This window comes from Labrus bergylta, chromosome 5, assembly GCF_963930695.1.
Source record: "Labrus bergylta chromosome 5, fLabBer1.1, whole genome shotgun sequence".
In the NCBI taxonomy this organism is placed as follows: domain Eukaryota; kingdom Metazoa; phylum Chordata; class Actinopteri; order Labriformes; family Labridae; genus Labrus; species Labrus bergylta.
In genome coordinates, this window is record NC_089199.1 from 29,214,333 (window position 1) to 29,239,034 (window position 24,702).

Below are 24,702 nucleotides of genomic sequence, written 5' to 3' on the forward strand. Positions count from 1 at the left end.
CGCCATATTGGAAATGCTGTCCCAAACTAGCTTTCGATTAGCCGAACAAAAGGCAAAGAAATGGAGCTGAGATGGGCCTTTAGCAACCTACTAATCATCTAAAAAAGCAGCTGCCTGTCAGTCAGATCAGCCACGCTCCATACACACTCCATCTAACCTTCAAAAGATCAAAAGAGATGAGTTAAAACAAAGTCATGAGCTATTCAGACCAAAACCATGCTATTCCAGGCTGTAAACATGTTTATTTCTGCTGTCTTAATGTGCATATTAACAAGGGTGTTAATGAGACTTTTTTTTTTTTTTTTTGCAGCCAGCCTCAAGTGGACACTAGAGGAACTGCAGTTTTTTGCACTTCTTTTTCAGTTTTCACCACCGGAGGTTGCCGCTTGGATTTAAGTCATGAGAAGTTTTTATGAGGAAATCAATCATGAAATCTTCCATTTTTTTTAGATTCCTTAGACTACAATCAAAACCTGGTATTTTTCTCCTCCCCCCCCTGTTAATCGAAAAAAAAACGCAGTTTATTCACAATAGATCTCTGCTCCTTTGTTTACCAATTCAAGGAGACCACACGCTGGTGGCGTTGTTCTTTTATGCTGATACTTTTAAGGCGTTATTTTCCTGTTTTTCAGGGAACGGTGTGGTTTATCTAACCTTCAAGAGGAACACTGTGATGTTTAGACTAACAGTAATGTTAGTCCTATACTCTGTGCTCTGATCTGCTTTATTTGCATATTGTCCCTTAGCTATGGTTGGTTCAGCGCTGAGTACTGTGCTATAAATCCCCTATGTAATCCGTTGCCTTGACATCAGGTGCGTGTCTGTTTGTGTTTACGCATCATAAAGGGCATAATAACCTACGTAATTGTGGGGCTTTTATTCTTCTTTTTTTTTCATTTTCTCTACGCTGTGATAAACTGTGGAGGCAGGCTGAATGAATGTTTATAAATGCTACAAACAAGATAGCATGCGTGGAGGCGTCTGCTTCCCCACAATGCATTTTCTGTTTAAATTAGGTCATTTACATAATGTCTGCATTATTAAATTTGCCTACCTTGAGGAAAACATCTGAAGCAGACAAAAATAACACATCATGGCAGGGGGAGCTATTTATCACACAGGTTTTTTTTTAAATGAGTGCTAAGTGAATGAGGCAGTGGCCACTGGACACCGTGTGTGTGTGTGTGTCTGCGCGCGCGTTGATAACGTGTGCATGAGCGTGAATATATCAGGAACTGGGAAGGTGGTATGGCTGTTAAGGGAAATTAGAGTGGCCTGACACAGCAGTGTGCGTGTTTGTTTATGCGAGGTTCCAGAGAGTTAAATGCCCACATACACAGCAAGGGGCTCATTGCATGAGATCTCATGTGTCTCTTTAACTCCGTGAAAATGGACCTCCCACAGGTGGCCACAGAGTGTTTTTTTTTTTTGCATCCCTGTTTAAAATTGATCAAAAATGAAAATTTTCTTCATTCATTTTTTTTTTTTTACTCTAGCAAGAAGGACGTACTGACACAGAGGTTTCTCTTCAAGAGGTACCTTGCAGCACTACAAATAAAAAACACACCAAAATGTTCACCTATATGTAAAGATAAAAACACAACAATTCATTTTAATGCACATGTACCTGCTGCTTCTAATATATTCACACTTAAAAAAAAGAAGTTCAGATTATAGCTCTTTGAAAAATGCCACATGATACAAAAAGATCTCAGCTGTCTCTTGAAAATGATTTCACATTGTGGGTGCAGCCGTGATTAAGACTGTCACAGTTGATACAGTCAGTGATACAGTTTGGCTGGAGACCTCATTATTTAGAGGAAATCCAGACTTCACTCTTTTATGTCATCACATTGGGCAAATTCACTAAGTGACTGCTGTTTTTGCAACCTCTGAAACCTGTGCAAATGAGTCAAAAACGTCTAATTAAATGCTCCCCTCCCGCGCTGCAATTGACAATTGACAATCCGGTATGACAATTGATATCGGAGATTACTATGTTTTAATTAGTTTAGTGCGTTACTACAACCTGTGTACCTGGAAGAGCTGCATGCATTTGAATATGAAGGGATATGGAAGGACACATTATTTGTACGGATTATTTCAAACACAAAGGCAAAAACAAGATTCATGCAAGGCTCATTATATTTTATACATCTTCATAAATGATCCCATCTAAAGGCTGTTTAGATTTTTGTGAATGATTTATGGCCTCAGTTCTAACCAACTAACCAAAGTACAGTTAGGATCAGGATACTGTGACAGCTTGCAGAATTGAAAGTTTGAATAAAATAAAGATCCACCTCTCCACCCTCAGAACAGTAGGAGGGTGAGGATGCATGTATTTCATTCACTGCAAGGGTTACCCTGAAGCAAAGCACTGAAAACCCTGGGTGGGTTTGTCAGATCTAAGTGTGTGTGTGTTGTATATCTGTGAAGCACACCTGGTGAGACGGAGCTCTACCTCCCACCTGCCAGCTCGCTCCAACACAACAGCTGCTGCAAATAACATCATGTTATCGACTCATAAAAACAAGCATTGGGCTTCTTTTCCAGATAAATCGATGTTAATCTTGAAGGATTTTACACCAGAGTGAAATGGTTTCAAATGCTACAGAATCCATTTTGTAGCAATCGTTGCACCAAATATTTATCAGCCCAATGTAGAAAACATAAATCTTGATATTAAAACACTTCTGGAGCAACGGAGCTTGTGCTTGTAAGTGAGGGGGCGTGGCTTTTGAAGGAGCACAGAGGGGAGGGGCTTAGTGCAGACGGAGCACTGAGGGAATGCTACTTTCAAAATCATGTTAGTTTTCAAAAAGTCCCAACCCTGCCTTTAACTGACAAAACAATCATGGTGACAAATAACGATGCATTTACACGTCCGTCATGTTGTGAAAGTGAAAGACAGATTTTAGAAAACGTATCTTATACTGCATTGGCAACAACATCCACCTTTGCAATTGAGTGGGACAGAGTCTAAAGGAATTGCCGACATCGAGCAGTAAAATACTAAAACCCAACCTCGTCAGCCTCATGTTGGATTCTGAACTTACTCTACTTGGAAGGTTAACCGCTTACTACATTTTCTTTTGATTTTTAAATGTGTTGTACAGTTGAGTGGGTTTTCAAGTAGAGACACCATGACAGCAGATAGATCTGATACCTGTCTAGCAACACAGAAAAAAAGACAGGTTGAAGGGGAGGACAACAGCCCTTTTTTTGAAAAAAGTCCACATATCAGAAAAAGCTCATGGTCTCATGAAAATGCTCTTATGTGTCATGAAGACAGGCAATGACAAGCGACCCATTTGACACTTGTTAGAAACTTGTAAGAAAAGGCTTTAGGGCAATTACAATCAAACATGTTTCATCCCCTGGGCCGTGTGATTGGCCAGAGAAATGTTCTCACCAATCTGACTTTTGTTATTTCTGATGATGAATGTGTGGAAAAATCTCCCTGATATCTATTAGCTTTCAAGGACCAAAGGTGTTGTCACTAGGGGTCTTCAGTGCCTCAGTAAGATGAACTAAATGTGCCACTTTAAAGAACAAAAATCCATTTGTTTGTAACTCTGAGCTTTCCTCAGACTCTCTGTGTCCTTGACACTGAGTCACATAGTCTCCTATTGGCATTGCCTGATTACACACACTGCAGATGTTGAGGTCATGGTTCACTATTAGTTCCTTTCCCTGCGTCCTTCAGTCGGGCTCTGGGTGTGCACCTCCCCGGGCTGTATGTCCTGTTGATAATTAGTCAATCAACCGCTGCTTGAGCTTATGCACACTCAAACAGAACGCCCTTCATGCAGAGCTGCTTGTTCACCTTGCATCATCTGCACTGAGAGATAGAGGCGGTGTCTCAGGAAGCACTCGCTTACAGTGTTTGCACACAACAGCCTGGGCAAAGCTGTGGTGCTTTTTTCTCCTCGTAATCAAACCAGATGGACGACTTTTAATCCGAGATAAACAACTAATGAAAATGGCTACCGTATCAATTAAAGCGAGAGAGGGTAGGATCATGTCTGACAGGCAAACAAAAAGTCTTTTGTCATAAACAGATGTGCTCCCTTTTTTAGGAATTGGGAAAAGAAGGTTGACTGGATCAAAGCAGAGAGTCCTAATTAGCTGTAAAAGAGAGAGAGCAAGTTAGAGAGAGAGAGAGAGAGAGAGAGAGAGAGAGAGAGATTCTTCCCACCATGCCCTGCTTTCTCAGGCCAACATCACCTGAAACCAAAGTGATTTTTCTTCCTCCAAATCACGAGAACCCTCCATCTCGTTAAAACAGGTTCCAGTTTCACTCATCTTTTCTGTAATTTCTCCTTTTGCAATTCAGTTGGAAAATCAGTCAGAATAAACAGGTGGCAATTACCCCCCCCCCCCCCCCCCGCCACATCCCTCAAAAACCAGTTAGAATGACTTCAGGCCAGTTTGAAACATCATATTACAGTAGACACTATACACACAGGAGGAGGTGGATGTAGTTTGAAGTTTGTTAAACTCTTCTCATATTGAAGGACCATCGGTGTGCTAAGATGACATCTTACATCTCTAGAAATTAGGGTAAAAAAGACAAAAAGAAACAATGGAACAATCAATAAGACAGCTGGTACATGTCCACACATTTTGTTTAAAGGGGACATATTATGAAAAATCCTCTTCTACAGTGTTTTTGAACATATATTTTGGTAACCTGAGTGTCTACTGACTCACAAAATGTGAAATACATCCATCCAGTCTTTTGTTTGTGGTCTGCATAAGTCTTACAACACAGATGAAAAATGCTCCGTTTCAAATGTGCTCTCCTTGTGATGTCACAGTGGGATTCTGGTAAAGAATCCCCTCCCCTCCCCTGGTATCTCCACCCATGGACTCCACCTCCAGCCTAGAGCAAAACTTTTGCGCAGGTCTGTCATTTTTATTCTCTCTACAGAGGAGTGATGTCTACCAGGAAAACTCAGGGGGGCTCATTGCATTTAAAGAGACACACACCAAAACGGAGCGTTCTGAGAGAGCTGGTTTATACAGGGTCACAAACCTCCTTTGGTGCTTGATTCATGTTATATTTTGATCAAAGCACAGCACAGATGTTTCATTTAGACCACAGGGGACTGTTTGAAAAGGTGGAAAAGGGGGATAATATGTCCTCTTTAAATGTCTTTGTTTGAGGTTTTTGTTAGTACATTCTCCATCCTTAATTACAGTAAAAGAAAGAAAAGGTTCCTAAAAACCATCATTTGAACCTTTTTCTGCAACCAAAGCCGGAGATAACATTGCATTTACTTAGGCAGTCGATTGCAACATGAATGCAACAGCTAGAGGAGATCTACACAGGGCAGACGATAAGACGACAAACACGGTGACATCATGGAGGTTGCTATTGGTTTAACTAGGAGATCAGAACTAAGAGAACAGAACCTTTAGATCAGCTCAGGCAACTGATAACATCTGAACAGAACCCACCGACCTCACTCTGATCATCTGTGCGTGGACATAACGGTCCCAAATGTGTTGCCGTTGCAGTAAACAGAACAATATCGTCCATTTCTATTGGCTTATTTTCTCACTGGAAACTCCCACTGCGTCATCTCCAGCCACCTTTCTACTCCCACCACTCTGTGCCCTTTCGGTCCGCCTAAATAGGTTCTAATGGAGCTTGATTTAATTCAGTGCTCAGAGGGAAGGAACTGTAACAGAGAGCAGCTTTAAACAACTGCAAAGAAACGAAGTCTGCTGTGACTTCCTGACCTGACTTTCTCACTATGGCTCAGAGCAGAAAAAAATAAATGTTCACTAAGAGCACAGATCGTCCCAACAAATGTGAGGAATTGAACCTGGCTGATTGGAGTAAAGGCACCGCACTAAATCCATCTCCTAAGTTTGACTTATAGTCAATTGGCAACCTCCTGGGTTTGAAAAAACAAAGCAGAGGAAGAACAAAATCCTGCAGTACGTCGACTGTCCACTTGAGGCTGAGTCACATACACACCCATTCAAAAAAGCCGTTTTTACAGCAGGAATCACCACGTTTACAGCCTGGTTCATAAAAACAAAAGAGGTCGGATGAGCTCATGTCTCGATCGGCACACGCTTAGTTTTGATTTGATGAAGGATAAGAGTTATTCACAAGAAGGCAGGAAGCTGACATGATTGACAGGTGGGCGCGGTGTAACGGTTTGTCAAGAGGCTTAAAACCCGCCTCAGCTCCAGCTCTCCAGACGATTTTTTGTTTTCAATCTCTGATGCCAGTGTTAGCTGAATGGGCAACCATCATTGGCACTTTACACACAGTAAGAAGGCACACATCACAAGTGTCCAGTCTGAAAAGAATTACTCAAGACGTCTATAAAGATCGATCCCTGATTGTATTTTGACAGAGAAAATAGAGCTTTCAGAACCACTCGGTAGAGCTGTCACTCTTTGTTAGACATTTCAAGAAGCTGCAGACAGTCATGCAAAGAGCTGATGTGTCGAGAAACACTGAAGCTTCAGTAACATGCCGTCATATTTATATCAATATTACCTTAAACATTAGAGATAGATACAGGTGGTTAGTTTGACAGCATATTCAGGTTAGCAATGTCCCTCTGTCTGCACATTTATGCTAAGCTACTTAACACCAGAGTGATATGAATATTCTCTTGTTTCTCTCAGAAGGAAAGATCAAACATTTCATAAAACAATAGCTCTATAGAGCTGCAGGAGAAAAGATTTACAATCCCACAGATTTTCATTTCAATAACTGTGAGACGGTATCCTTTCTGCAGAAGGAGTTAGCCGCAGGAGTTTTCTGACCGCAGGATCTATTTCACAGTTACATAACTGTTGGAACACTCCCCCCTTTTTTTTGTGATTCCACAATGCAGGAACTATTAACTATTTTTGTGAATACAGTCGGACGGCACGCTCCTTGCAGCACGTGAGCGCAGCAGAGCGCACCCATGAGCAGCTGTACAACTATCACAGGAGAAGTACAAGATCACACGGGAATAATGAGAAAAACGCGCAAACGACATGTTGCTTTTTGTCTTACCGAGGAAGATTTGTTGTTCATTCGGTGTAATGTTGATAAATTGATGAAAAATCAATTCAATTAAAAAAATCAGCGTGCACGGAATGTGTGAATTTGGGGTTATGAAGTAGGTGCTGAGGACGTCACACTGGCACACTGAAAAGACAAAAAATCCTGCACTCACACTACTCTTGCTTGACGTCCTCCTGAAGAACACACTGGACAAAGGTTCAGAAGGACTGAAACGTTGTGATTTTTTTCTAATTAGAATCAGAATCAGATTTATTGGCCAGGTATGCTGACAAACTGACAAACAAGGAATTTAACTTCAGTGACCTGTGCTCTCATATGTACAGGTACAACATTAAATATCAACAATAAACATAATAAGAAAAGACTAATATTTACATGACTAAATATGAAACAGTGCATTTTGTAGGTGAGGACCGTTTTTTAATAAAATCTAAAAATGTAAAGAAAACATGAGCTTGACAGATTTAGTCTGATTGTGTATCTGAAGGGTCTCACACGTTCAAACACTCAAGTAATGACGTCGTAAGCCACTAAAGTATTGGTGCTAATCTTTTGTCGATACTGTATACGTCTACATATCAAAATCAATCACTCCTCTCTTGTGTCTCTCTCTGCCTCCCACTCATCCTTCTCTATCTGTATCCACTGCTTAGCTATTTGAAAAAAATATATATATAGCCGAGTGAGTTTGTTTTCAATACCGTCTACTTTGTGAATATTACATCTCATCATCTTTATCCATAAAAGCTCATATATAACCGCCAGGCTTGCTTAGTAAACAAGCAGGATCTATACATGGGGGCCTGCACATGATAAATCACTGTAATCACACCGCACTTTCCATAAGACAAAAATAAAATCCAATTCCATCATTCAAAATGCTGAGATCTGTCTTGTGTCTGTGTGACTCCAGGCGCTGAGTTTATAGGAGTGCATTTGCCTCTCTCTTATAGCCCGCCTCGCTCTTATTCAATCAAAGGACCGTTTTTTATTGCCGGCGTGCGGGCGCCTGATTGCAATAACCCAGGTGATAGATGGGGGTGGCCAGCTCTTGCAGCAGGTGTGCTATATGAGCTACGATAATCTGTTTTCATAAAAAGACTAGACAGGTCTCTGCACATGAAGAGTTGCTTTGTATCAGAATGACTTGATAAAATATGTAGATGATTTCAGTGAGTTAAGAACCAGTGGAGAACAACAGCTTCGATATTAGCGCCTTGATTCACCGCTCCCCTGATGTTCTCTCCTGCAGTCACAAGCTCTCCACTAAAGGGTTCTTATACAGCTGCTGCTGCTGCTGAGATTGTGGTAATTCTAAAGTACCTACCTGCTGCTGTGAACCTAACTGGACTCAAGCAAAAAAAAAATGCATTACTCTTTGACCTTGTTTGTGTTGCCGGATGAAAGCCATTTCATCTCACACAATCTGTCGATGAAAAATGGAGGTTGTTGTGGAAATGGGAAAATAAAGATCTTTAAAAGAGACATTGTTCTCTTTAGGCACACAGAGGAGATTGCTTTTTTTAGAGAGAGGGAGGTAGGAGATAGAAAAACACGTTCCTGGACAGTAGGACATTTGACTTTAGTATTATCTATGAAATGAGCGAGTGCACATTTTAGTGTTTGTTAAGCAGCAGTTACCAAGCAAGAGCAGTTCAGAGATGAAATAACCAACCAGCCGTCCGTTTGCTTGTTGACACACGCGCCTCACAGCGGGAGACTATTCCTGTCGGATGTGAGGGGGGAGGTCAAAAGACATAATGTGCATATAAAGAAAAATGCAGAAGCGCATATGAAGCAACCGATGTTGACGCTATAATGAGATACGTCGCCTTTGTATCAATGCTACATGTAGTTCGACATATTCACAAGCTGTTAGATTGCTGAACTGCTGACATGGAACACTTAAGTCTTAGCCTTAGTTCTAGTTTTATATTCATTTATATCTCAGGAATCACAGTCACTGAGAACTCATGGGATGTACGTGTGTGTGTGTGTGTGTGTGTGTGTGTGTGTGTGTGTGTGAGTATTTTAATTGTGTCTTATTTATTGTATTTTTATTGGCTCCTGGTGAGAAACACTCTCTCATTTTGCTTGCACTAATGTTGCATGTACAACTAAATGACAATTAAGCGTTGGATTGAATTGAATTGAGCTCGCTGTGGATTTTCCTAAATATTTCCTGCTGCATTCTCCCACCAGCTCGGCCCGACTTCATACCAAAAATCCAAAAAGGGGGCTGGCAGAAGTCTGGGTCAAGTCAGAGAGAAAAATTCTGCTGTTTGTGTTCACACATGCAGCTCACCACGGACATTTCAGGAGGTTTTGTGCCGGTGTGAAAGCACCAGTAGATTGAGTTTAGAGAGTGTATCTGGTCTGTGTAAAGAGTGTTAGTAGTACTTGAGGTCTGGAACAAAATAATTCTGTATGTTCGAGTAACAGTATAACATTACTCTTAAGTTGGGGCAGACATCTGAACTGAATGCCCCACTGATATTTATTGCCTTATTTGTGTGTCTTTGTTGTCTTCAAATAAAACACCATTACAGTTAAAGGTACAAACTTTTAGACTGTTTCTCCACAAAGTCGTTAAAAGGCTGTTTAAATTAATATTGAAGAAACATTATTGTAAAGAATGAAAAAAAGGCTGAGAGTTGGTGTGTATGAATTTGCCAAGTGCACGAGACGGAAGTGATGCAGACTGAGAACGCAGTCCACTCTCATTTGTCTGTTGGTGTAGTTTTTTTTGGGATTTGGTTTCTGAGGCCTCTTTACAAAAACTCAAGTCTTATAGGGCTTTCACACTTTCACAGTTTGTGAACGCAAACTGCCAAATTATTCGCTCGGACTTCACCTGCAGTTTCTCCTGACAGACCCCGAGTATTTTTGCTGCAGCAAGCAAGAGTGAGCCAATGTGAGAACACAGCAGGATATTATCAGGAGAATTCAGCTCGAGCCAATGGGAGGGGGTGGGGGGTGATGTTTATATACTGTGACTGCTGCAAGGTGAATGGAGTGAGGGTTGACCCCCGCCCCCCCTGCACCCGTCTGACAGAGATAGTCCCCCGCTGTGAGGTTCATATGTGAACAGCCACGTCAGGAGAATCTCCAGAGCAGTCCTCCTGAAATGATCTAGACGGCTTTATTAAGTGTAGTTGTCTATAAAATAGTGTCCCAAAAAACAGAGCGCACAGTGATCGTGTGTGAGGATGGAGTGGGGTTGCAGTGACTGATCATTTTCTGTCCCTCACTTTAACACATGTGGACCGCTGAGGGTCCCCAGCCGGCCTCTTTGGATCTTCCTTACAGCCCCCCAAACCAAAACCGAAAGTGGTTCAAACCTTTAAGAAAAGATTCTCTGAATAATTCAGACATGCCAAGAGTTAAGCACGGCAAATGTGATGATTATTTAATAGTGTGTAACTGTTGCGGAGGCTTCATGACATATTTAAAGGCAGTGAATTATTGAGTTCTCACCTTCACAGTTTGTCCAGCTTCAGGGCCGTCCTGGTGGGAACAGAAAAAGAGGTAATTAGGGGAAGAGTCGGGAATTCAGAATTATTTACATCAATAATTCAGTGACAGATTATAATTTCAGATGAGCTACAGCACCTCGACCCTTTCCTGGAGAACAGAGACAGGAGAGTCTCCGCCTGGTTTGTTTCATGGCTTCTGTGTCCTGACTGTTATTTTAATTCTTCTTTTTAAAAATCCTTCATTGCAGGCTGTTTTACGACATTACAAGTTGCCATATTTCATCACACATTTTGTTCATCCTGGCACATTTCTATAAATAATTTTTTAAACATACAAGAATACATACAACATGAAATAAAATAAAAATAAAGAAAAATCTAAAGAAAAGGTACAAAGAGAAAAAAGATAATTAAATTAAGATTTCGAAAGGAAAAAATGCTTATTTTATTTCTTATGACCATTTTGTTTCCTTCTCACTTTTCTTGAAATAGAGAGGAAAGATGACTAATTATATTTTCAAACACTTAAAAGAAAAAAAAACCTTCAAAAATGAAATAATTCACTAAGACTTAGGCCAGTGGTTACCAACCATGGTGTCCCCACTTTGACGACCCCAGACATCCAAAACACACGCAGCTTTTTGCTAAAATTATTCTTTTTTTCTATCATGTAAGACTTCTTCTACTGCGTTGCAAGTTAAAATTCATTTTAGACTTCTGCATGAACATTATTGTGAACTGAGGAAGAAAGGCTATAGCTGACATTCCTGCTTCCTGGTTTACAGACAGACAGAGACTCCATGAGTTTCTATTAAGGCCCACTGTTTAATATATTTGAATACACAATATGTTTTTGATTATGAATCCACATTTCAGGTCGGGACCCAAATGTTTGGAAAGAATGGCTTCATGATGATCCTACACAGATGCAGAAATATTTATAATGATCATCTTCTCTTTATTCTGGACCTCTTCTTGTTCACACTAAGCTGCTGTTCCTCCCCTCTGACACCCACCAGACTGACTTCTTTTATCCTGAGGTGTTAATGAAATGTTGTACTTCTTATTCAGATGATGAATTCAGATATAGAATTGTGGAATGACTTTTCACAACACTATTCACTGTAAAGCTTTTAAATTAGTTTTGATAAATCTAACTGGATCTTTTTTTTTTTTCTAAAAGACTTGGAGCCTGGCAATGTGCACCAAGTATACATGGTTTTAATTGAAGAAGGAACTCCTGGACATTTTGTGTCAGGTTTTTTTTTGTGGAGAAATGGACTTCATCGCTGTTCTTAAAAGCGTGGTCATGTTGAAGTGCATTAGGCCCTGTGTCCACCAGCTTCTTTTTCCACTTGTTGTCAATGAGCAGAGAGTGTTACCAGCAGCAGCAGCTGGAACACCTGGAGGAAAAAAGCATGGTCCCAGCACCTTTTTTTCCTGAGTGCTCTGCTCCTTTTTTCTGAGTGCGACCGCTCAGAGTGCCTCCAATTAAAAATCTTTCAACTTTTCAGAAAAGCGCTGTTGACGTCACTGGCACTCTTTTCCAAATGTAATGATATTACCTCGTGTTTTTTCCACCTATACAGATTGTGTTTCTTGTACCCACATCCTCATCCGTCATACAGCGGCTGACGTCAACAGACTGTTGTCATAGAGACGGGACGGATGCAGCACTCTTCTTCTCAGTGCACAAATGCTTCATGCAAGCAGCCAAAAGAGCACGACCAGTGCGGACAAATGCTGAGTGGACTGCGGGGCCTAAAGTGGTGGTTATATTGAAGCGTGATAAGTATCTGGTGAGAGGTCGCACGGTTCTTATAAACTGTCAGGTCGCGCTGAACCTTGTGCCGACATCCATCAGCCTCATGACTGATTGATGAAATCATTTAGAAAAACATTGCTTTAAAAAAAAAAAGTGATTTTACATTTTTCTCTTTCTTTTTACAGGCTTCCCTCCCCACCCACCTTGATTGCAAACACAGCTGTGAAAACTGAATCGGAGATCATTTATATTGAGAGAATTATCGATAAAAAGAAATAAATGTTGCATGTTCGATCTGCATCAGGTCTTTGTCTACCATCTTCTGTTACAAATGAATCATTTTTACACTTGACTCCAATCAGACTTGGTTAATTGAGATCTGATATTAGTTCTAAAAAGGTGATTTCTGGCCTCTGACACACATCAAACATCAGCTCCGAGAGTGTATGAACGGTTTTCTTCAAACATATAATAAACTCCATTGTTCTTCTTCAGAGGAAAATAGAGCATTCGTGTCACCATCCCCAAAATCTATTTTTCACCACCAATCCTCCAGTGAGGTTGATTTGTGTGATATTATTATTTGTCACAGCAGTGGCAGTTGCCCCCTCCTGCAGAGAGCTCTCCTTTAATGTGTTAGCTGTAACCCGGGAGCTGTCAAAACTAATCTCCGATTATCACTTCTCATCACCTCCGCAGTCACAGAAAATGATATCCAACGTAAAGATGACTCTCTGCTTGCTCTGTTCCTCCGCTTTTTCTTTTTCTCTCTCCTAACCTGTGAAACTATTCTCTCTGACAGGGAGCTAGGTGCTATTTCGATATTAGCATATATATCACCAGTTATGCAGAATAGGCCATTGAGTCTGAGACGAGAGCCTGTCTGGCTGTCACAGTCAGATCTGTTCCTCCAATAAACTATGGTGGTGGTGGTGGTGGGGGGGGGGGGGTCATAAGACAGCAGAGCTGATCCATATTGAAAGTTCCAACCGGCCTCTGCAGAGCAAAGTTTCTATCTTTTCAAGTCATTTTGACTTTTATGGAGATCTAAGAAATTGTATTTTCTGTGATGTGAAATAAACAATCTATTGAGACTTTAAAATTGTACGTTTTTTCTATTTTGTAGACTTTTTAAAGGGGCATTATGTAACTTCCGCCACCAGGGGGCTCTCAGTAAAAACAATAACAAAAGATGCTTTACCTGGATGGCGATGGTGAGCGAAGTGGCGTTGAAGTGCTTCTCCACCAGGTCGGCGACTCTCTGAGTGGTGCTGAATAAATCGGCCACCTCGTCAGGCTGAAGGTCCCGGAAGCGCTCCACCGGTCTCAGAGGACAAACCAACACATCTGAACAGTGCATGTTAAGGAAACCTGTGCTGCAGACACATTCAAGTAGCCTTTCAAATATTAGAGTTTACTTATATTTTATACATAGAAAAAGAGAGGTTCTTAAATGTATGTATCTGTATGTCTCTAAAGGGATAGAGTGCAATCAGGCCCCGCCCCCACCAGAGAGGGTAACAACGTATTAATCTCCATTTAATTTGTTAAAGGGAATAAAAACAATAAAATAAAACCCAGGGAAGAGAAGAAGTAACTAAGAATAAACACCTTTAAAAAGATTACCAACAGAACTTTTAACACTTCACATGTGAAAAACAAGCTCCTACAAGCTGATCAATCTTAAAGTCCAAACGCCTTAAAGTACATTAACAACGGCGTTACACCAAGGCTGTGAAGAAGACACCCTCCATCTAATGAAGGAGTAAGCACTACTGCTGGACGGTCCACTGACAATCAACCACCTTCAGGAAGTCACTTTGCAAAGCTCTTCAGTCTTTCTTTGAGTCCTTGCTAAACTTCCTTTAAAAACAGAACAAACAGGGGCGCCGGTAGCCTAGCGGTTAGTTTGCGCATCCCAAGAGAGGAGGCATAGTCCTCCAAGCTCTGTCCTAGGACGCCCACTTTGAGAACTAACAGCCTCTGTACATGAAGTGCACAAACTAACCATTCCCGAGCATGCTGACATTTCGATTAAGTGATGAAAAAAATGTTTCACTGAAGCTGGAAAAGGTGAAAAAGGTTCTGCAGGAATTTGGTCATGCATAAAAAACCACAGTGATTATATATCTGTGCTAATGATTTCCCTGGAGGACACTTCAGGGTAACAACAAAGTTACATCTGTTTATGTTTCAGAAATATGTTTAAGATGTGAAAGCACAGTGTGTTCTGGTTTTTTAAGCTCACAGTTCATCAAGTGTGAGCAAAGACGTGTAGAAAAATGATCCATTTCATTTAAGTCATAAAGGTCAGGGGAACATATTGCAAAGGAAAGCTCTCATCCCGCGTCGGAGTGATTGCACACAGAAAAGTAATCAAAGCTCAGTGACAGAAGTAAGACATAGTTTGATGAGTGGCATGATGGCTGCAGCCGCAGGGCAAATAACCAGAAGGCTTCAGGAACATGTTGCTTTCTGTCACGGGTCGTTTGATCAATAACTCCGTCTTAGAGGGGGGAAGTGAGAAGTAGTTCTCCGGAAATAATAGAACAAGAGAAAAGTGGTGAAAGGACAAACTTCATCTCCAATGGGCAACAATGGAGATGGAGTTAAACAAAAAAAAAAAGACATTAAAAAATACTTTCCAGACATTAAAGGTCACATATCATGTGGTTTTCAAACACTCATGTGTCCTTTGTCTGTCTACAAACCCCCCTATGATGACAAAAGTCCATCCTCTCTGTCTTTTGCCTGTTCCACTTTTCAGAAAATGTGTGCTCAAACAGGCCGTTTGCAGATTTTTACCTTAATGACATCACAAAGGGCAGTAACCCCTCCCCGAAGTAGGTGACAGCTAGGTGACATTTTGTGCGCTCTGAGTCTGCCTTCTCACTGTAAAAATACAGGATCAGAGTGGATTTAGAACAAGAAACTTCACAGACATGTTTTGAGGAGCTCTGAGACTTATTTAAACTGGTTGAAAAGGAGGAGAATATGTCACCTTTAATGAACAATATGATGCTAAATGATGACTGTCGCTCTCACTAGAGGAGGAAAGTAACAATAGAATAAAAAAAGTAACAGGAACGAAGGTTCAACTAATGCACAACTAATATATCCTTTAACAAACTGAACCAGATCTAGAAAACAGATATAAAAGGTTGAAGTGTAAATGAAGGTGAAGCAGCATAAGAAAACAAACTCACATACTGTGGTGAAACAGAAAACACTAAAATGCTGAGAATGTGCTTCTGTTCATTTGTTCATATAAAGCACTTTGTATTGCCTCTTTGTTTGCAGTGTGCTATATAAATAAAGCTGCCTTGTCTTTCCTTTGCTAGTGAGCAGAAACATTAGTGTTCAACTACCTGTGTAAATACAGAGATGAGCTGAACACACACACACACACACACAAACACACACACACACACTGTTCATGTACAGTAGATTATATTCTGTCAGTTGGGACACAGTGTGATTATACAGTGTTGTACTCAAACTCTTGCAGCGGGAGGAACTTGGGGTTAAGTGTCTTGCCCAACGACACATCGGACATGTGGCTGCAGATTCTGGGGATCAAACCCCCGACCTTCTGGTTGAGAGACGACCAACTCTACCACTGAGCCACAGCCGCTGGGCTTGAGACTTACTTATTGGTACTCGCCCTCAAAAACTTGCCGACCTGTGCTCTGATCATAGACAACTCAATCTGCTACCCAGCAACGTTTAACAACACGTTTAAGACAGAATCTAACATTTTCCATTTTGATGTTGTGGTGGGAAGCTCGACGTTGCACGACTATGGTGGGACTATCTCTAGGCAACCAGTGGACGGTCCTGGAGGTTAGTGGTATGACGGCTCATGTTTGATAGAATTTGGTTTGGAAGGATAAGTTGGAACTTTGTTCTGTGTTCTCGCTTAAACCAATCGATTTATGTCAGAAACAAAAAATGAAAAATCAAACAACTGATTTTGCTTTACTTGTTTCAAGACAACCAACAGATAGAAAACAACAAAAGACAAACGTTACCTCTTTACATTGACATATCTGCAATACTTCAACTCCATTTCGACTGACTTCCCTGAACTATCAATGAACAAAAACCATGATTCTCATTCTTTTGTCAAGTTTTTTAGGTCTATACCGAGGGGCTAATGGTCACAGTATATCTATTTGTCTAATGTTTATTCATAAAAGCAAAGCAAAAACTTGAAAAGCCTTAATATCTAAAAAAACAACAACACGAGAAAAGGTCTGAACTCATGTTTACACGCCAGAGGATTTCAGTCTAAGAAAGTGGTGGATCTTTGAATCAGTCAAAATTTTCAATTACTTTGATTTCCTTCACAAAATCAAAGGCACGGGGGACAAAGTTAAAAAGCAGGGTTGGTAAAGAGAAAAACCTCAAGGCAGCCGGCAATAAAAGAAGTGAAAGAGACATTGAAGTTCATTCCCCTCTCATGAAGCAGCATCCTGTTGTGAGAAGATGATTACATCTCAGCATTTCATGCCACAGTGGCCTCGTCTGGGATCCATTCATCTCAAGAGCCACAAGCAGAGGCACAAATGGTCGCTTTGCTTTTGTTTCTGTGTGTGTGTGTGTGTGTGTGTGTGTGTGTGTGTGTGTGCACGTGTGTGTGTGTGCTTGTGTATGTACGCGGCGCTGAAATGAAATCAGATGTCACACGAGCTGATATCTTTCTTCCCTCTGCGCTCGCCGCGGTGATGGAGCTTGCCCACATGAAAGATGATGCAGGGCCGAGGCTGGAGAGCGCCGAGACGCAGACAAAGCTTGTTTACTTTGTGTCGCTGGATGAATTATGTCTCACAACAAACCCATTAACCTCGACAACTTATCCCCCTACTGTACGGCCTGTTTGACGCGTGAATGGCGAGTACGGGCATAAACTTTGTTTCTATGGCTTTTTGCAAAACCGTACACAGAGGAAACCTTCGCAGATGATTCCATTTATCGATTAGTCCACGATGTCACAACATTTTGAGAGTTCTCATCACAAGCTCATTCAATTTCTTCAAATCAATAGCTCAAAACCTGCGACCCCTCAATTACAAAAATGTAAAATCCATTTTGAACTACGGTTAAAATGTGTTTTTGATTGACCTCAACCTCTCATTGGCTAACAGGTCATAACCCCTTCCCTGGTTTACTTGGACTGTGGGTGTGTTCTTAGAAAATATGTGCAGAAGTGAGAGTCAGTGATGGAATAGAAGCACCTTGAGAAGGCTCAGTGAAATGTCATGAAGATAACTATTGAAAGAAAATACTATTTTTGTTAAAAAGAGAACTTTGGGACAACAAGTGGCGGGGATGATGTTTCTTTGCTGCTGAAATGAATGACGGAGCCCAACCCTCTGCCACATTTATAACTCAGTTTTCTGTTTCTGTCTTATATGGGACTCTTAAACGCACCTTTAGTCCATGCCTGCTGCATTCTGTCAGGACTAGGGTTTTGCTCTGACTGGGTCAGTTTCTGGAGAACGAGTGAAGCCATGAGCAGCTGTACATACAGGTTCACAGGAGAACTACAAGAACATGTGGGACATAAAGAGATTTGATATTTTGTTGATAAAGTGATGTAATATATGATCAGGAGTCTTTCTATCGTCTTTTATTTTGAAATTGACAGGATGCTCTCTGTGTGTCCTTGTCTGACTTCCTGTCCTAGTTGATCTAACCTGTTTTCAGTTTGATGCATGCTCCAGAGATGGACAGTGATGCGTGCTCTGGAAATAGGAGAATTGTCTAGAGTGGCAGCGAATGGCCCCAAACTGTGCGGCGCTGGCGTTAAATTTACGGGTAACATGACTTTTTACAATTTACAATTTAACTCTTTTCCTCTGCCAATACATTTTGCATTATTCTCTGGACAACATTATTTGTCTAAGTAGGATTTTGATCCTTATAGATGATGGAAGACTTAAGCTTCAGGGATGGGGTTCATCCAGTTTAGAGGATAAGTTGTGCATATTCACACTCTCTCAAATATGGTCTGGCTCCAGAAAACAAAATGGCAACATGGCTAACATACTCTGAGTTTGTGAACTATGACGATCTCCTGACGGCAGACTTGTCCTTTTAATAATTGGTCATGTGTTGCCAATACCCCCCCTCCCCCCCCCCCCCTTTCATGTGAAAGCACTTATAGCAACCCTGTTTTCACTTATCACATTGGTTATGCCAAATAATTCAACCTACAATTCACTTAGCAAACGATCAGCTTTGAGTCTGATTGGACACACAGGTGCTGACAGGAAGTGACCAGAGGCAAAGCACAACATTGAGGGCAGTTCTTGAGAGCTCTAATCAGTATAGAAACCATCTTATAAGTCGTCGTTATCAAACAAAAACCATCGTCATTACCATCATCATCATCAATAATATGGAGACCATCATCATTAAGTTAGTAGGTATTCATGAAAGAGCTGGGTCTTTAGCTTTTTCTTAAAGGTGCAGGGGGACTCTGCAGATGGAATGGAGTGAGAGATGTGTAACTCTCTGGTAGTACTGGCCTCTGGGTCCAGTGTACTGAAGTTACTTTAGCTCCTGCAGTATCACTAATACTCTCTCCTGCAGTATCACTAATACTCTCTCTCTGTTCTGACCCTCTCCTGATTGGTTTGATAAAGAATAGTTTGGGTGTAAAGATAAAGAATTCTTAAAACATCCAACATGGTGTTGAGTCCCTTTTTGTTGTGGCCTCCTGAGTCGGGTCATAACATGAAGACTTGTTCCTAAACTGTCATAAAACATTGGCACTGGACGTCAATCACAGCTGCACTACTTCAGAAAAGCTTTAGCCACCCCGGGCTGCAGCACCAAACCTAATCAGGAAGTAAACTATACACCAGGCTGCCTCTCTAATAATCATCTGAGGCTAATAAACTCTGGAAACTTTTCACAAGCTGCCAATCCCTCACTCCTTTCACAGCATGCCAAGCACCTTTCAGCATGTATCCATGCACAGCCACCATTTTTTCAGGGGATCCCAAATGGCCTGGGTCATTAGCGTGCCTGGGGAAGGATGATATCATCCCCACAACCATTGTGTGGGTAAAAGAGGAGAGAGCTTTCCATATGTCTCTGCCCGGGCCAATCTCATCTCCAGCTCCTGAACAGCCTCTTCCCTCTCTGTCTCCGGCCGGCTGCTCCAGTCGGGGGGTTTGAAGGATGAGATTGAAGAGCCCGAGCATTTCCATATAGTGAGAAAACCATCTGCTCATATCCCATTATTATCTGTCACAACAGTTATTTGACTGCTTTCGTCTGATTCACTCCCGGGGTCGTGGTGCATGTAATAAGAACAAGGCATCGCAGATTGGTTTTACATTGCAAATGCAATCATTTCTTTGAGGGAAAACATCTGTCCCTGTGCCCCTCGACATCCCACCCCCTACCTCCCCCCCCCCCCCCACACACACACATCCAAACCCCAATTGCCATCTCCATTCCCAATGCCACTCTGAGGATTTTACACCACCACAATGACTTCACCTGAGCCTGAAATACCCCTCTCTGTGACCTTCCTCCTCCACTCAGTCCAATCTGTATCACACCAATTTCACACTACATACTAATGCTAATATAGTTTTATTCTGTGGGCTGCTCACACTGGAAAATTACCAAATGAGGTAGACTTCATAACGGCCACATGCGGGATAAAGGTGCTCCAGGTGGGAGTGTTGCTGTTGATGGCCTACTGTATTAGAAAACTAGTGTTGTAAAATGGATGTGCACTTCTGTCGACGAAGCACTCATTTGCATTTATACACAATCTGATTTTAAATGTATGATTAAGGTGTATTCAGTATGTATTACGGTGCGTGTTCCCCTGGTTTTCTTTTATCAGTTTATCGTCTTTTTAGCCGCAAGGTTTTAGAAAAAGAGCTCCATTATTGCTCTTTAACTTCTTTTAAAGTTCACCATCAAAGTTATGACAGAAATGTCCTTTCCACTCTCTGCATAGTCCACTGTACAGGCCTTGAGAAGCAAACATGACCTGTATGGTGAGTCGGGTCTCTAAGATGCCCCCCTGGCATTGACACAGACATCGGTTGATGGAGGTTTTATTGTCTCTTTTTGCAGTCTGAGAAAAAAAAAAGAAGCTTAGCCTGGCCCACACCTATTGTTCGGTCTGTTTGGAGAGAATTCTGCCGTCTTTGTTGTGAACTTCTCTTCCCTCAGTGCACTGAATAAAACTCATCTGAACCAGTCATATAATTGGACCTGAAAGATTTTTCCCCCCCCCACAATACTCAGCCCTTGCAATGAAATTCTGAGAAACCACACTGTGCAATTGCCAATGTGAGCTCTAACAGGCTGCCAGTCCTTTGAAAAACACCAACAGTGGCTCAAGTGGTTTCTTTACTTTTTACTATTTTTTGTCTTTCTCAGTGTTACTTTTTTACTGAATCCCCAGATGGACTAATACTCTCCAAACTATACCATTAGCTATATCCCATGGGATCTTTATAGATTGGTTTAATATGTATTTTTAAGGTGGAGTTAAAAGCATGGTGAGCAGGTCAGACAATGACGTCATTGACCTTTACTGCTTGTTGAAAAGGACATCAAGCATTACAACAAAAGAGGTCAAATTTGATCTTAACACAAAACCAGCTGAACATCGTTGGTTGCCTTGAAGCTTTAAGACCATTCATCACGGAAGGTTTCTATTGGCTGATGAAATGCTGTCGGTGTTTTCCTTTAATTTACTTAGGTTAGATGTTAGAATGAAACAACATCCAGTCACTGATGAACATCTTTGATAAGTCTATATATACAAAGTAAAAAAAAAAAAAAAAAAGTATTCCTACAATTCCCACAATGCAATTTCAAAAATAATGTTTTCTGTCAGACTTTACATAGAGGATAGGTAACAAATTCACTTTTTAAAATCCACATACCGTTTTTAACGAAGCATTACCTCACAATGACATCATCAGAATGATTTCCCCAGACTTTTAAAACTTTTGTTTAGAGACATAGAATACATTATACAGCTTTATACATTATACAGTACTCTCTTATATATATATATATATATATATATATATATATACCTTTATGTGTAACTTAATGATATTTCAAATGCTGTTTTGACACCTGTATAAAACCCCTAAAAATGTCCTGAAATTTTCAGAGTCAGCTACATGTGTAAAAGGTAAAGGGACTTGAGCTTGTATAGCCCTTTTCTAGTCTTCTGACTACTCAAAGCACTTTTACACCACATGTCACACCTACACATTCACACACTGACGGCAGAAGTTTCTATTCAAACGCCATACGAACCCCTTGACCTTTTTGCTGAGAGACGACCGACTCTACCAACTGAGCCACAACTGGCACATTTTCTTCACCCACTTAAGCTGGAATTTTTCCTGCCAGACCCCGATTTAAATTTCTGCATGAAGTCGGGGTGGGCTGATTTGGGAACGCAGCTGGAAATATGGCATCTCGAGGCAAAATGCTTTATTTCCTTTTGTGTCACTGGAAGAAAACTTAAACACTCCAAGGCCATTCTCTGCCTAAGAAGAGACTCTCTGTTACGATAAATAAGAATTAAGAGAATGATAAAACTCACTCACACACACTCCCTCTGTCTCTCTCCCACTGTGTCCCTCACACACACACTCCCAGTATAAGAGGCTGTGATGAAGGCAGCAGGCCCTCAAATGAATCAAAATGCCCTTTTCCCTTGGCAGCTCCAAATCCTGGCTGGCCAAAACAAAGGGATCCATCACCGCTGCTGCAACAATTGGCTCTTTCTGCCCGATTACAGTTGGCCTGAAATGTCCCCTATCACCCAATCATGCCCTGGAAAATGACACACAGCGACTGACATGGGCATCCGTCTACACACAATAAATATCAAAGGGCTTCCCGTGAAGTCATGACAATACATCAGGGATTTGTTTGTATTGTGTGCATGAGAGTGGAAGGAAAAAGAAAATGCAAAGTCGTTACATTTCCTACCTTAACTGCCTTTTGCACAAGCTTTAATTGAAGCATTTTATGGAATATTTGGGTGAGCTGATGATTTACTTTTCATAAAATATTGAAACCTCAATTATGAGGCATTTACTCAAACTAAGAAGCCGGAGAAAAACAAGAATCAGTATTTGTCCTAAATGGAACCAACTTGGCATTCAGTGCCACCACAGTAATGTTGGCTCGACATCAGTGATAGAGGACTTTTTGAGGCTTTGTTTTCACATGCATGAAGCCATCACCCCCCCCCCCCACCTCAGCCCCCAGCCCAGAGCTCCATCAGCCCTGTCAGCACGCAGTAAAAACACCTAATTAAGAGCTGTGGTGTGTGACACTGAGCACACTCTGTGTGTATTTGTGGCTGTGTGTGTTGCTGGGTTTCAAAAAAAAAAAAGGTAGGGAAAGAAATTAAGCTTGAATGAAAGAGATTAAGGGATCAATGAAATGTTTGGCGTCGGTTCAGAGCGTTTAATATCAACAACCAATGGCCAAGATTGTACAAGGAGTCACTGTGGCGATTCATGGTTCCCTCAGGATCTCCACTTTCGCTTTAATAAATGGCCTTTCTTTGAGTTCCCAAAGTCCAAAACAGCAACAAACAGAACGTGAAGATTTGACAAAATGTAGTTTGAAAATATTGTAAAATGAATAACAGTGTCTGGTCCAAACAAATCCAGAGCATTCAGGAGCAGAATCTAAAGTTAGAAGGAGGACATACTGGCTGCTGCATTGTTGTCAGAGAAGTCAGCACTTCAACATAGCATGTTTCCTTAATGTCTGATCAGATAGTAAGGTCACTTTATCATTTAGTTCAGTAGATATCATGGGGCTCCTGATGGTTGTGTTGAATGAGCAAGGATCAGAAGAATTCTCCAACTGTGAACAGGCTGAATTGTGCTCCACATCACTAAACTAAACTGATCTTTTTAAATCTGTGGGAATAAAAAAACAAACGAACAAGAGATGAGCATCCCAAGGCTTAATACCCCCTCTTCAGCCGGCTTTTGTTCCCAGGCTGTTCTTGCTGTGCCCCCTCCCTGCTGATGGGACACTGACCTCTTCAGCCAGTTCAACCTCTCTCTCTCTCTCTCTCTCTCTCTCTCTCTCTCTCTCTCTCTCTCTCTCTCTCTCTCTGCAGGAGTAAATGGGCAAGCATATTAACTTTGAGCGAGGGCTCGTGATGGGACATTTCTGTATGTGATGGAATAGCTTCATATCTTAGTGTCAGCCTGAGGTTTTTTTTTTTTTTTTTTTTCCTCTCACTGTTGGCAGGATAAACAAAGGAGCTCAGAGTTAGGATGACTCAGTTTCTGAACAGAAGGTGTGCAACGTCTTCAGGATTTATTTAAATTCCTCATAAACTATATGAGTTGTGCTGTGAGGAGAAACTCAAGTGGCAGGACAAAGTGATATTACATTAATATTCAACTAAATCAAATTCAAGTTATTTTCTTTCTCCAGGTTTTCATTTCTTTATTGATGTTTGTAATCATTCATCTTGAGTGGTCATCTTTGCTGTCATCCTGTTTTCGTTTGAAGACGTAAGGACCAATCAAGACACAGCCTAGTTTGACATTTAATTATTTTAAATTAAAAACTAAAGGAACCTAAGCGTATAGTCTGGTTGTAAATCCTCTGAATTAATGCTCCCGTCTCTGCCTTTTTCTTCTCCTTAAATAGGTCGGATGTTTCGCTCACTGACAGCTCATTCCCCCAATTAGAGACACAATCATCTAATCATAGCTTTGGAGATGGGGTCACGTCCTCCCAAATATGAAAAATATGGAAATAATAGTAATTGACCAGGCACATAATTAAAACCGTCCAAAAGTAGAAGGAATGCAAATCCATTCCACTTTAAATTCAATGCTTTATTGAGTGCAAACACTCAGAATTCATGACAACTGATGAACAAGTCCTGCTTCAAATTAATGCCGTTTTGCTGCTTCTGTTTTTGTTAGAAGAAGTCACTTTTACACAGTCTGTACGAGGCAGGGATTTTGCACCCCTTACTTCGCCAAGGCGTCCTGAATTAAAGATGCAAACGGGAAAAGAAGGGCGATGCTGCTCCAATGCTAGGCTAGCTGCAAATGTTGCCAAAGGGTCAAGTAGATCAGTGAGTAAATGGAGGTAAGCTGGGACAGGGGTGTGATCATTTGTTGGGGTTTTATGTGTGCAAATTACCAGTGGTAAGCATCCAACTAAAGAAAGACGATCACTGCAGTTCAACTGGTCTAGGAAGTGGGGAAAGCAATGTTCCAGAGCTTCTTAACCTCGGTATAAACCACAGCCGAGAACATAACAGGGATGATCAACCATTCTGACCTGTTGAGGAAGCAACGACACCAGCAGCAAACTTCAGTTTTCAACCACATGGGAGTGCATAAAACTGCAGTTCCTTG

The 24,702-nt window shown here is 41.2% G+C and overlaps 1 protein-coding gene across 3 annotated transcripts in view; it reads right to left on the reverse strand.

The window, feature by feature from the left end:
• fhit (fragile histidine triad diadenosine triphosphatase) overlaps positions 1–24,702 on the reverse strand; it is a 294,062-nt gene that overhangs the window by 45,039 nt on the left and 224,321 nt on the right. For all 3 annotated transcript variants that reach the window (XM_029278395.2, XM_020639578.3, XM_065955376.1), the window contains 2 exons: positions 13,491–13,636; positions 10,526–10,555 (listed from right to left, as the gene is read on the reverse strand). In XM_029278395.2, the coding sequence (XP_029134228.1) occupies positions 10,526–10,555; positions 13,491–13,636 (176 nt within the window). The remainder of the gene's footprint in view (positions 1–10,525; positions 10,556–13,490; positions 13,637–24,702) is intronic.